Source organism: Passer domesticus, chromosome 14, assembly GCF_036417665.1.
Source record: "Passer domesticus isolate bPasDom1 chromosome 14, bPasDom1.hap1, whole genome shotgun sequence".
Taxonomy (NCBI): Eukaryota; Metazoa; Chordata; class Aves; order Passeriformes; family Passeridae; genus Passer; species Passer domesticus.
Window position 1 is genome coordinate 7,406,068 of NC_087487.1, and position 12,910 is coordinate 7,418,977.

Consider the following 12,910-nt stretch of genomic DNA (forward strand, 5'->3'; position numbering starts at 1 on the left):
AACTGTGCCATTCTCAAGATGGGGTAGCATCAATTATATAACAGCGTTATGGTAACAGTACAATATTCTGTTTTCTGCTATCTTCTGAAGGATTTCTAAAAATTCATTGCCTTTTCCACTGTGATCAGGCAGTAAGTTTATGCTTTTGGAGAATATTTAGTAATCACTAATTAAGGTAAGGCCAGCTCAGTAGTAAGTGTGGCTGGAGTTGTGTAGTAGGTGGGATTGGAAAGCTGTGTTTTCTGTCAGTGTTACTCTGCATCTTTAACACAGAATAAAAACTTGTGCTCCACCACCTCACTCAGTACTATGAGATTCTTTTGCAATATTTCATCAGATTTAACTACCCTAAAATCATTGTTACATAGACAAATTTCTTTACCAGCTATCAATCTGTGACAGATTCCTCTAGGACTATACTACTGCCTGTAAAAACTGGTTCTTTTTACCATCTTGTTCCCTCTTTTACTCAGCTATTAGTCCATAGACAGCTTCTGTCTTATTCAGCTGTGTGTCATTAAGAGCACTTAGCAGTAAAACCTGTGAAAATTCAAGTACACAACTAGAACTGAATCACTCTTGGGAGGTGCCCATGATCCAAATAATCTGAATTCTGACAAGGGGTAAAGATAATTAAACAATTAGCTTCCTAACTGGTCAATTTTAATCACCTGATGAGGCTGATAAGGGGGAGTATAATTTCATAGGATGGGCTTAGGTTATAAAATAACCAATGATTTAGGGCCTTATAAACAAGAAAATTACATCACAGAGACTCTGACACCCTACAAGAAAGAACAGATTTCTTGAATTCTTGAGATAAGATGAAGATTAACATGAAGTGCAACAATATATTCAAGTATTTTATTCCTATGTGTAAGGGTATATTAGATAAAAATAGAGCTTCATGTTCAGCCTTCTTTATGTCTGTGTGCTTCTATCTGCTGGTTACTGCAGAGTTAATTATAACCCCCTCCAAAACAGTCCCAGACTAAAATAATGTCTAAGCTACTGTCTTGGCAGCACTGTGGTAACCTGTGATTGTGAAATAAAGACAGGGAACCCAATTCCAGGAAGAGTGCTGCAAGAAGCTCAAGGAAAGGACAATACTATGGAACCTTACCAGCATGTTGGCCTAAATAGCTGGGCACAGGCACACAGGCCTAAGGAATCCATTAGGGAGACTCTCACTGAGCCTTCTCTGTAGCAGGGCCTGCTTAATACCTGTGCCTGCTTCCCTGTGAACCCCCTAACTGTCCTGAGAGCCTGACACTGCTGGAATGCTCTGCAATAGCTTATTTACCACATTAAGGAGGCATTCAGAGTGTTTGAAACAGTCAATATCAAAACTCAAAATGCAAAAAATATCCAGAGGATTTTTATTTCCTCATTAAAGTTACAGAAACAATCCTCAATACTCCCATACATGCCCTTGGTCCCTGATTACAAGGCACCAGTAATAACTCCTCTTGAGTTGCCTTGCATTGATTTGGTAGAAGTTTTGGTTCAGGAAGAAAACTATAAAAAAGTTATCTGAGGATCTGTTATGGGAGACTTGGTAACAGAAGATGTGCATAGAATTACATGAGGTTAGAAACCAAGCTATTTCTGTGTTGGCATGCTCGTTGGCATCAAGCTGTTAGATTAAAAGGAGAGGGCTCAGGCACTTCCAGCTACCGGGGTGAATCTCTGACTTCATGCTCACTTCAGCATTGTAAAGAACTACACAAACTCACTTTTATCACACCAGAGCCAAAAAGACAGATGTGTGTCATGCCTTGAGCCTTGCTGGCAAATGCTGCAATCCCTTCCCTGTTCTGTTTCTAGGACAGACATAAACACACCATTTGCAGTGGGAAAATATCTGGAGGATTCTAATTCAAGCACTGTAGCTGAAACATTACCTTGTTTCAGCCACTTGATGAGATCCACAGCTCTGGTCTGAGGAGAGGCTTTTGCCTCCAAAGGCAGAGCCTGTGCAAAGACTGAAGCTCATCTTTTTGGAAATACAAGCTTAGCATCCTGTACTTCTGTTTCCCCAGTGAAATGAATCAAATGTTATGCACTTATTCAACATATGTAACCATTCAAGTACTTCCCTACAGAGGTGGAAAGGAAGATAAAAATTCACTTTTCCACATAATCAGTCATATGTGACCTGATCTTCCTCTAGGCCTATGTAGAGAGGAAAAACCTTCTTTCCCTTTTCCTTCAGGTTAAGGGCTATAGAATTTTCCCTGTAATTTTTACAGAAACTACTTTTTTCTCTCCCCAGGAAAACCCAGTTTTTCTAACAGTCACGAAGCAAGAATAAACGTACTAACCATGGAAGGAAACTTACCTGCTCCCATTTCATTTCCAGCCCTTGGAAAAATATCATCATCTTGACAGTCTGGTAAGACTCCTTTCTTTAGTCTTTCTTCAACTTTGCTAATTGTTTTTGTTAAAGAAAAACCTATGCAATCTTCCAGTACTGCAACACCATCAGCACTTTGCACTTCCACATTTCTTATTTTTGAACTAAAAAAAATGAAAACCCTAGATTTTAAATTTATAATACATCATATTTTTGTAAAATATTTTTAGTATTTGCTACTTTTAAGAGTGTACATTATTTACCTGCATTTAATGCAATTTCATTACCTGCATTCATAGGAAAGATGCATCAATGGCAATTTCTCATTTGCTTTCTTTAAGATACCTTTACCATATTCCACATAAATAATTACAAGATTTTACACACTATAATGTAGAAGGCAGAGAAACCACTACCATTTTCAGCTCAGAAGATTCTGGCATAGTCTTCTCATCTAACAAATAACTAAATCAGAGTAAAGCAAAGAAAGAGAGGAATGCTCTATTGGCTTTGGCTACTGTCCTGGGGTGATCCTCTATTCTTTGTTGTAGTTTCTGCTCTTTCCACTCCCTGCCACATTTTCTGTTGCCTCTGGTAACTCTGTTGCCCCTGGCAGTACTCCTACCTTATGACAATTTCTGCATCATTATTCAGCCTAGGAAACTTCACTGATCCTAGAAGCTGCACATCAACATGGTCATGAAACCAAAATGCAAGATAACACATCACCTACACAGGACATCTCCTCAGCTTTCTCCTGTAGAAAGGTGATCTCAGTTCTCACAGGATCTGAAACTCTTAAGTTCTTATTCCAACATATCCTCATTCCAGCCTCCAAACTCCTCCTAGCTCCTAACTTTCTCCCACAACTTTTGGGCTGCCCCACAGGCTCTGTATCAGCACAACTCCACTTCCAAACCTCATGATGGGGTGCCAGCATAATGACCACCCCTGAACTGCCCTGAAGGGAGGTCTGAAGGGTGTCCCCAGGGCTGTAAGACAGCCTCAGCCTGTCAGTTCCATATCCTGCCACCTTGCAGACAATTTTCATCCTATTTTGGTATTATGTCATGATTCATGGCTCTTTTAATTTGCTCCCAGGCTCTTATGGATTTTTTGACTCTTCTCTCTTTGTCCAGATCTCCATTTCTTGGTTTTACAACCTTGAATTTGCTGCCTCCAGAGCCGAAGCTTCTCAGCTGGGAGCTCCTGGAATCTGTTGTATTACTGAGCCTCTTGTCCTGTGAGCCCAAGTTCACAACAGAGGAGGCCCTTGAAGGCCTCCTGCTCCCCAGCACCAGTCTGATCACAAATCAGGCTGCAGCACCCAGGGGTGCTGGCCCAGGTTGCCTCAGGTGCTCCATTCTTGCTCACTGGGCCTCTTTTCACTGAAGGGGTTTACAGAATTCAACTGTCAGCCTTGAGAAGTGCTAAAGCAGAAAGCAACTGTTTCATTGCTGCAATATTAATCACATATGTTCACTGATAATTTTCGGTGCAAGTAAACAGAGATAGCCACCTGCTGGAGCTGACTGAGGAAGTTTGATACATTTATTTGTATAAATATAAAAGCATACATCCACAAAATAACTTGATAGAGAAAAATAGCAACTGAAAGATTTCATGACAAATGAAATGAGACATTTGATATACCTTGAAGTTGTTCTTTTTCCCTTACTTGCAGAGTATGGTCTGTTCTGAGCTGTGGGCACAGAAGGAAATTTCTTCTTGTTTTCTACCTAAAAGTTTTTTCAAAAATTAGTGGGGTATTATTATTATTGAACTACTTTTTTTTCTAGTTTTTTCATGTTTTTTTTTTCCTTCTTCATACATCTATACTACAGGAAGTTTTCAAAGTACACTTTTCAATCTTTCCAAATGACTTCTCAATTTTATTTCACTCATCTTTAACTTGCAACTTTTATGTCTCTACACCTTAACTGTAATACACTCAATAGTCATTGGCTCATAGGAGTTTTTCCACACATACTTATAATAAATCTATGCACAAGCAAGGCTCTGAGCTTTTATCAGGGTATTCATCACTGGACTGTCATCATACCTTTAAAAATATGGTATTTATGCATTATTTTAATCTTATAAAGCCCCCATTGAAGGAAGATTTAACAGTATTTCTGTTACTTTCACACAAATATTCTAAAAAAAGTAAAGGGTTTTCTGCTGTACTCTGATAAATAACTGCAGTTGGTATTTTAGAAGCTTCAGCTCACCTCATAAAAGTTTCAATGTAGTTGGAGTTAGAGACTATTGAGATTGTTCTTAATCTCATTTTTCCATTATATCTTCTAAATTAAGTTACTCTATTTGTTTATTATCTAGACAGTTATGATTAGAAGACACTAGCACTGCCTTTAGTGTTATACAGGTGAGGGAGGGAAGAGAGCAACAAACTAATTATGTTCCAATAGCTTTCACATGGAATTCTTAATTTGATGTTCAAAACACTGAACATTTCTCTCAATGCAGAGAAGAAAACAGAACACAGAAATTAAACATTGTGTAAGTCCACCTGACCACCAGTGGCACTGAGGAGCTCTGATAACACTGTCCCTGTAGCACAGCTCTGGGCATCACTTCCCTTTGGCTTGGCACCCATCTAAGTCCCCAGCGTAGCCTCAAAACCATGAGCCATTATATTTTTGATATTATGCTAGAAGAATATTTAACCAGGATAGTTTTAGTACCTTTGCAAGCGAGTGTGTAAGAGATGAAACTTCGGGACAGAGTGGATGTCTGCAATTAAAAAAAAAGAAAAAGTAAACATTCACTGATCTACAATAATGTAAACACTTTGCAGCTAAAATACAACCCCTCCTGTCAGAATGAGGAGAATAACATTTTATATGTCTACAATAAACAATATAGCTAAGGTGAGAACATATACTGAGTTCAAGCATAAATTCAGTCTCATCCATGGTGTGTCCAGTCTACCTCACCTGCAACCAAATCACCTGGTGAGTCTGTGGTATCTAATACAACAGTACTCATGTACCAGAATGCTGATCTTCTCTCTTGGAATTCAGGATGCTGGCTTGTTAGATCAATGATTCCCTGTAGCAGGGAGTACTCAGCCAAGAAGCAGAGTTACAGCTTCCCCAGGACAATCCAGAACCAAAGGCTGCCAGCAGCTCACTGGGTAACACGTCACATAAAACCCCAGAACTCATACAACAAAGTGAGGATACAACCAGTGTCCTCTGCATCCTCCACCTGCCCTAGCAGGATCAGACTGACTGTTCTCAGGTCAACTTACAGGGACTGTCAGAGGAATATGAGGTGGAGCAATTTATAAATTAAGCCTCATAGAATTTTCTCTGAAATAAGTATTATAAATATGGTATCTATTTTACAGATGGGGAGTAAAACCATGAATAAAAAAAAAAAGCAGCTTTCTTATCTGCTTGTTTGGCTGAAAACTGTGCTTCTTAGTAACTAAATTTCAGGTTAAGTGATTATTTTTCAAGTCTATTGAAATTAAGCAGAAAAGTTTTAGCATGCTGCATACTATTCAGGTCAAATTCCTTGTCAGATAGTTATTCAGATATGTAGATATAATTTTGCTTTCAAAATGAGTTACGTGAATATATATTATTGCAATGAAAGGCTATTTTTAAACTACTCTTTATAAATGTTTTACTCATTTAAAATGCCAGTTTATAGAAGATTTTGAATAAAATTTAAATTTCTGGCTCATCAAGTCACTTAATTTTTTTGCCAGGCTGATTTGAGCAAACATTTAGATCTTGCCTTTAAAAATTTCATAGACGTTCATCAACAAGAATTATCTGCACAAAGCCCTGTATTTTATTAATCCCAAAAACCCCAACAACAACAAAAACAACACAAAAAAACAACCTGGAGAAATCATCTGTGTGTGGCTGGCAATAGACTTCAGGAATAGGATGATTAGTTTTTGTCTATTTACCCCAGTTTCCTCAAGCCTTCTCCCTATTGGCTAGCTCTAGGAGCATGCAGAGGGTGAGGATTTGCTGCCACAGAAATAGCAGTGATGTTAGTCTGAAAAATATCAAAACGCAACATGCTCCCTACTCAAGAAAACCATTCTATTCCTTCCTTCAATAGAGCAGTTTGTTCCTACTGTATCTGTCTTAGGGTCGCCTTAAAAAAAAAAAAAAAAAAAAAAAAAAAAAGGAAAAAATCAAACACGAACAAAGCAAAACAAAAAACATAACCTCACTGCATCTCTCAATTTCTCCTAATGGTTCTTCCCTGCTGCCCACCCACGGCACCCCATTTTGCGAGCCCCCTCTGCGGCGGTGCGGCCGCACGGTCCGTGAGAGGAGGCACGGTCGGGCACGGGCACGGGCACGGGCACGGGCACGGGCACGGGCACGGACACAGCCGGGCACAGCCGGGCATGGGCACGGGCACAGCTACAGCCGGGATCGAGCACAGCCCGGCTCGGGCGCTGCAGCCCGGGCTCAGCGCTGCCCATGCGCGGCCCTGCCCAGCGCCGCCAGCCGGGCCATGGCTGGCGAGAGAAAGTGTAAACAACAGCTCATGGCACTGCCTCTCACCGGAGCTGCTTTGTTGCTAAGTAATTCACATTTCCCTGCAGACAACATGCTGCTCGTACTCCAGAACAAATTCATTTAAAATATACGTTGACTTAAATATTTTTTGTCTTTTTTCTGCTTTGCTTACTCATTTGTTTATTCCTTTCATCTTGTTATTTTTTCCCCTCGATACCACCTCCTTCTTTGCTTCAGTTCCTCCCTTCCTTCCAGATGCTTTAGTGTTCATTCTCCTTAAAGGAATCAATACGAGATAGTTCAAAAATATCTCAAGTACTTCCTTGAGATTTAAGGCCTATCTGCTTGCAAAATTTAGAAAGAAAAGAATTTTTAATTAAATATTAAATACTTTGAACTAATCTAATTAAATGGCCTCAATGTTCACTCATGGATAATCAGTGTGCCTAATTCCTAGCACACATTTCTGATTTTTTTCACTACAGCATGGCATTTCCAGTCTTCTCTCATGTAAACGTTTACCAGAACACTATGTTTACCAGACTGTGGTTGTTTTAAGGTGTTTTAATTTATGTTGGTAATTGGTAGGTCAGCTGATACTCTGACATGCTAATTGCCCTTTTTGGTTTTTTTTTTTTTTTTGGATTTATTTTTTTTTAATTCTTGCAACACTTCAATTTATTTCTAATGTGTACCATCAAAACTAATAATTCCCTTTGTGAGGCTGAATCTTCCAATCCTGTTACTTCATAAAACAGCCCTAAAACCCAACTCCAGTTTGAAGTTCTTAAAAATTCTGTCTAATGTTAAAAATCCATCTAACAGAACATAAAACTAAAGTGACATCCAGAATTTATTTTAAAAGCATGATTATACTGACTAATAACACATTAAGTTTCTAGTCCCTCACTCCCTCAGCTATGGTTTTAAAATAGGTCAGGAATCAGTTTAATTGTAGTAGCAAACTTTTGCTGGTAGTCAGGCTTCTATCATAGAAGCTGCCTTGCTGTCACACTTTTTGTGTACTGAAAACCCCTTTTACTTTCAGAAAAGCCCCATGTCTTTTCTTTTATTCTACACAAAAGTAACTACTTGATCATCTTTATCATACCTTCATATACCCTATTTGAAAAGATTCCCAACTGCAGCTTAACATTTGAAGCATTTTGCTGCCTGTTCCAGTATCCTTCTTATCCAGATTAGTGGCATCATAAATTTATGAATTTACAGACCAGATCCTTGATAAACTGTGTAATAGTCTATCTTAAATTCACCGATTTCCCCCACTACCAATACACAAACCCTAGGACAACTAAGGAAATAACAATGCCCTTGCATGAATAATAGAATACACCCTGTCCCCGCTCAGGAGCTGTGGGGTTTGGACACTCGGGCTGTGATATCCAGGCCAAAGGCATGCAGGCCCAGCACTGTAATGGTATCCACATTCCAGAGGGTGGCAGCTCAGTGTTTGCCTGTCCTACGGCTTTGTGTTTCTTTTCAGCAGGCATTTCCTGTCCCAGGAACATTTAGGCCAAGTCAAATGTGAACCAGTACCTACTCCTTCACTTTGTCAGCTCAACTGTTAAAAACCATCCACTGCCAAGTGCCTACGGTTTGGTATTGCAAAGAAACCTGTGACCTTACTTTGCTCTTTTACAAAGGTCAGCACTTCTTAATATCTTAGATAGAACATTCCAGCAAAATTAAGCCTTCCTTGTAATAACAAAGAATAACGCTTGCTTAGGATCACTTTTTTTTTTAATAATAGGAAAAAAATTAGACTCCACCAATGCAGTATGCAGCAAAGATAGATAAAACAGGAGCATGGTTAGGACACAAGGCATGCAGGATCAGTGTGAGGTTCTCCACCAGTTACACACAGCAGTTGTAAAGCACATACCTCTGTCTGTCATCTTCAGGTGACTTACTCTGTGCTGAAACTGGCTGAGATAGTATCTTCTGTTGGCCTTTCTTCATTAAAAAAAAAAAGAAAAAAAAAAGCTGATTTTGGGACACTATAATCCATTAAAGATGAATTACCTATCCGTAAATCACAAATCACAGTAACTACAGTCTACTATGGAAAAGAATGGAAACTACAGTCTTCTGTGGAAAATAACTTTTGAAACACAGGAAGAGATGCCTAAAAATGAAAATGCCACTGCTGTTTTGTTGTTAAATGTATATCTGTGCAATCTGGCAGTGCCCTGTGGTATATTAAGTACCCTAAAAATATTTCATTTTCTGCTATGTTTAGAGAAGAAAAGAACAGTGGTTTTGTTGTTGCTGTTTTCTAAAGGAAAGAGACTAGATGCTATTTTGGCTGTTTCATCTGCTCCTGTTCAAATGCCAAGCATTTAGCCTCAGCTTGTCACTGCTCAAGAGAAGAATATGTTTTCACAGTCCATAAAACTGAAGTTTCAGCAGTAGGAAAAGTGCATACAAGTACAGCTTTCCAGAATACTTAGTAATTTGCTTTTTAAGCCTTGTTTATTTGAATGACTGTACTTATAATAAATATTTCTAATATGTAGAAATATATATTCCTTCTCCAAATTGTTTTGGGTATAAACCATACCTGCCCCATTCCCTTTTTATTCATTTGTCCAACTTTCATATGAAGTGTTGGCTCTATCTGGTTAAACAATAACATTGATAATAAACAGCAACTTTTTCTGTTTTGAGAAAGCTTCCTTCTTACTAAGTTCATGTTTTCTATTGATGTTGCTTATTCTTTGTATCTCTTTCAGCTTGAACAATGTAGATCCTATTTCACTAGGAGGTTACTGTAACAGTATCTGGTTTTCAAATACTAATTTTTAGTATTTAAGGCATAAAACCACCTACAGATACTTTTCTTAAAAAACTAAACAAGTTTTTAATGTGGTTTTAAGTATGTATCTGCATAAATGCTGTAGGCAGGTGTGTGAATGAACCTGATGAAATTACACAAAAACAATTTTTAATGTCTTTTAATACAAGTTTACAACTTCGAAAAGAAATAAATTATAGCTTACCTTGCATTTGAAAGCAACATGCTTTTAGTAGTCAAGGTCTAAATTTCTTTTGAAGCTGAACCCTGTGTGCATGTGAATCCAGACTAAATTACCTAACAGTCTGCTACTCACCATCAGTTCTTCAGCCTGACGCACCAGTTTTTCTGTTTTGGCTTCTAATTCTGCATTCAGTCGCCTAAAAGAGTAAGAATTTTTTATCAATGAGTTTTTGAAAAATTTAAAAGGAATAAATGTCAGCGTGACAGTATTTTTGCCTCAACAAAGTGACATTTTAATGATTCCTACAAAGGAATGCTGAAATACACTTCAAGGTATTAAAAAAGTTGTGTTTCAACAATTTCCTGTGTTTCAGCCAAATGAATAGTAATAAAACACACGTATCCATTAAACATCACAGTTTAGACTATAACTGTGAGAGGTGAAGGATGTCTTTGGTTTTGGACGTGCCATTTCTTAATACACATTGTATGTCTTTATTTCCTGAAGGTTTTCCATGTTTAACACAGTCCTTCCTTTCAGTGTACCATATATATCAGGGGCAGGGGTTGGGGAAGGATTCATGTAGGACTGCATTGCTTATCATGTATTTCAGGACGTGTTGCTGTAAGGATGTACAATTACAGTACTGAGGTGTTCCTGTGTTCTCATACAGCTCCTGGTGCTGCGACTGCCAGAGTTTGAGACGTGGCTCTCTGTGCGCCCTCACCACTCACCGGGGCTGGGCACTAACAGGTAACACACAGGGCATCCATTTAAAACCTTTACAGCTTTCAAGCTGTTTTTAACAGGCTTAAGCTTTTATACAGTCATAATTTAGAACTAAAGTCAATGTTCGAAGTGCAGAAGAACCTCCCGTCCGGGCCTGGAGCCTGCCTAAGGCGGCGGTGTCCAGGGGCGTGGGCGCTGTCCCGCGGCCCCGGGCAGTGCCATCCGCCCTCTGCGGGGACGGGGCCGCGGCACCCGGGTACCGGGGACAGGGGCAGGGCCTCCTTACTTGTACTGCTCTTCCTTGGCCAGCCATGCTCCGCTCAGCGCCTGCGGGCTGCCGCCCGCTCTCTGCACCTGCGGGGAGGATGCGATAGTGAGCGGGGCGGGCTCGGCACGGCCCCACTGCCCCGAGTCCGAGCCCGGCCCGAGCCGCCGCCTTACCCCGGGCAGATCCCCGCCCCGCCGGGCCGCGCCGACCGCCGACATTTTGTCCGCGCTGAGGCCGCTGTGGCGTCGCCTTCGCCCGGGCAACCGGCGGCCGCCCGCCCTCGCTCCCACCCCCCTGCTTCCTTTTCTCCTCCCCTCCGTCCATGGCAGGGCCCCAGCGACAGCCGCGGGGACGGGCCCGTGCGCGGGGAGCGGCTGGCACCCGGCAGGGCGCTGGGGTGCCACGGGTGCAGGTGAGGGGCAGGTGAAAGGGCTGAGGGGGCCATTACCGTTGTTAGTGCAATAAATATTTATTACGGCCCTTCTGACCTTGCTACAGTTTGTCCTGCCAGCGTCCCCTCATTTCAGTGCGTTAATCCCCTGTTTGTGGCATGACGGCAGCTGTGCCACCCTCTGTACAGCTCTTTGGTGCTGCCATCCCTCTGTACTTCCTATACACACATTTCTGTGATTGTCGCCTGGTTTTAGCCGTGTCCTCCGGCAGTTTGAGTCCCTGTTTGAATCCCTCCACTATTTTTGTCCCTCACCCGCCCACAGTTTGATTTTGCTGCATTTCTCTTTCCGGTCGCCCATGAGCCTGTTGCCACTTTCATCTGTCACAAAGTCTGAGAAACACAGAACGGGTCAGGTTGGAAGGGAACACAGCAGGGTCTTCTGGTCCACCCTCCCAGCTGAGTGAGGGTCATCCCTGAGCACATGGCACAGGATTGCATCCAGATGCTTCTGGAGTATCTCCAGGGAGGGAGACTCCATGCCCTCTCTGGGCAGCTGGTTCCAGTGCTCCCAGTGGGTTCCAGTGCTCCCAGTGGGTTCCAGTGCTCCCAGTGGGTTCCAGTGCTCACAGCGGGTTCCAGTGCTCCCAGTGGGTTCCAGTGCTCCCAGTGGGTTCCAGTGCTCACAGCGGGTTCCAGTGCTCCCAGTGGGTTCCAGTGCTCACAGCCTGTTCCAATGCTCCCAGTAGGTTCCGGTGCTCCCAGTGGGTTCCAGAGCTCACAGCCTGTTCCAGTGCTCCCAGTGGGTTCCAGTGCTCACAGCCTGTTCCAATGCTCCCAGTAGGTTCCGGTGCTCCCAGTGGGTTCCAGAGCTCACAGCCTGTTCCAGTGCTCCCAGTGGGTTCCAGAGCTCACAGCCTGTTCCAATGCTCACAGTGGGTTCCAGTGCTCACAGCGGGTTCCAGTGCTCCCAGTGGGTTCCAGTGCTCACAGCCGGTTCCAGTGCTCCCAGTGGGTTCCAGTGCTCCCAGTGGGTTCCAGTTCTCCCAGTGGGTTCCAGTGCTCACAGCAGGTTCCAGTGCTCCCAGTGGGTTCCAGTGCTCACACTGGGTTCCAGTGCTCCCAGTGGGTTCCAGTGCTCACAGCAGGTTCCAGTGCTCACAGTGGTTCCAGTGCTCACTCACTGTGCAGTAAAGAAGTTCTTCCTCAGATCACTGGGAATTTTCTGTGCCTCAGTTTCTGCCCGTTGCCTCGAGTCCCGTTGCTCAGCACCACAGAGTAGGTTGTGGATTACTTGCCCACTCACCTGCTCATTCACTCCCATCTCCTCTCCCGACTTCCTAGTGGATTGTGCCCCTGCATGTGACAACAGCCCAACTGTCCTGCACCAGGTATCTACACAGCAAGAATAACGTGGGTCTATACTGAGCGATGTGGGCTGCATGTGATTTCAATTAAGAGATTTGCACAAGGGAAATCAGAAGAGCTTTGCTGGCTGCAAGTAGAAGGTCTGTGCTGAAGGATTTCTGCAGAACTTGTGATGCAGAAGAAATACTTGAAGGTTTTGAGCATTGAGACAGGCAATGTAATGGGATAAATAAGGTGAAGTGAAAGACAGGACAAATGTGATTAGTGAAAGGCAAAAACCAGAAA

General features: G+C 42.1%; 1 protein-coding gene across 5 annotated transcripts in view; it reads right to left on the reverse strand.

Annotated features, from left to right (window-relative positions):
* TEX9 (testis expressed 9) overlaps positions 1 to 12,596 on the reverse strand; it is a 22,334-nt gene extending 9,738 nt beyond the window's left edge. Inside the window, exons 1-7 of one of the 5 annotated variants that reach the window (XM_064389254.1) lie at positions 12,564 to 12,596; positions 10,885 to 10,952; positions 10,002 to 10,065; positions 8,774 to 8,844; positions 5,062 to 5,110; positions 4,010 to 4,095; positions 2,342 to 2,520 (exon numbers count right to left, since the gene is read on the reverse strand). In XM_064389254.1, coding sequence (XP_064245324.1) covers positions 2,342 to 2,520; positions 4,010 to 4,095; positions 5,062 to 5,110; positions 8,774 to 8,844; positions 10,002 to 10,065; positions 10,885 to 10,952; positions 12,564 to 12,581 — 535 coding nt within the window. In that variant the 5' untranslated portion in view covers positions 12,582 to 12,596. Of the gene's footprint in view, positions 1 to 2,341; positions 2,521 to 4,009; positions 4,096 to 5,061; positions 5,111 to 8,773; positions 8,845 to 10,001; positions 10,066 to 10,603; positions 10,746 to 10,884; positions 10,953 to 11,039; positions 11,220 to 11,354; positions 11,513 to 11,572; positions 11,818 to 12,563 lie in introns of those variants that run through there. The other 4 variants (XM_064389252.1, XM_064389256.1, XM_064389253.1 and 1 more) reach the window with 4 other exon arrangements.
* Positions 12,597 to 12,910: the final 314 nt, after the last annotated feature.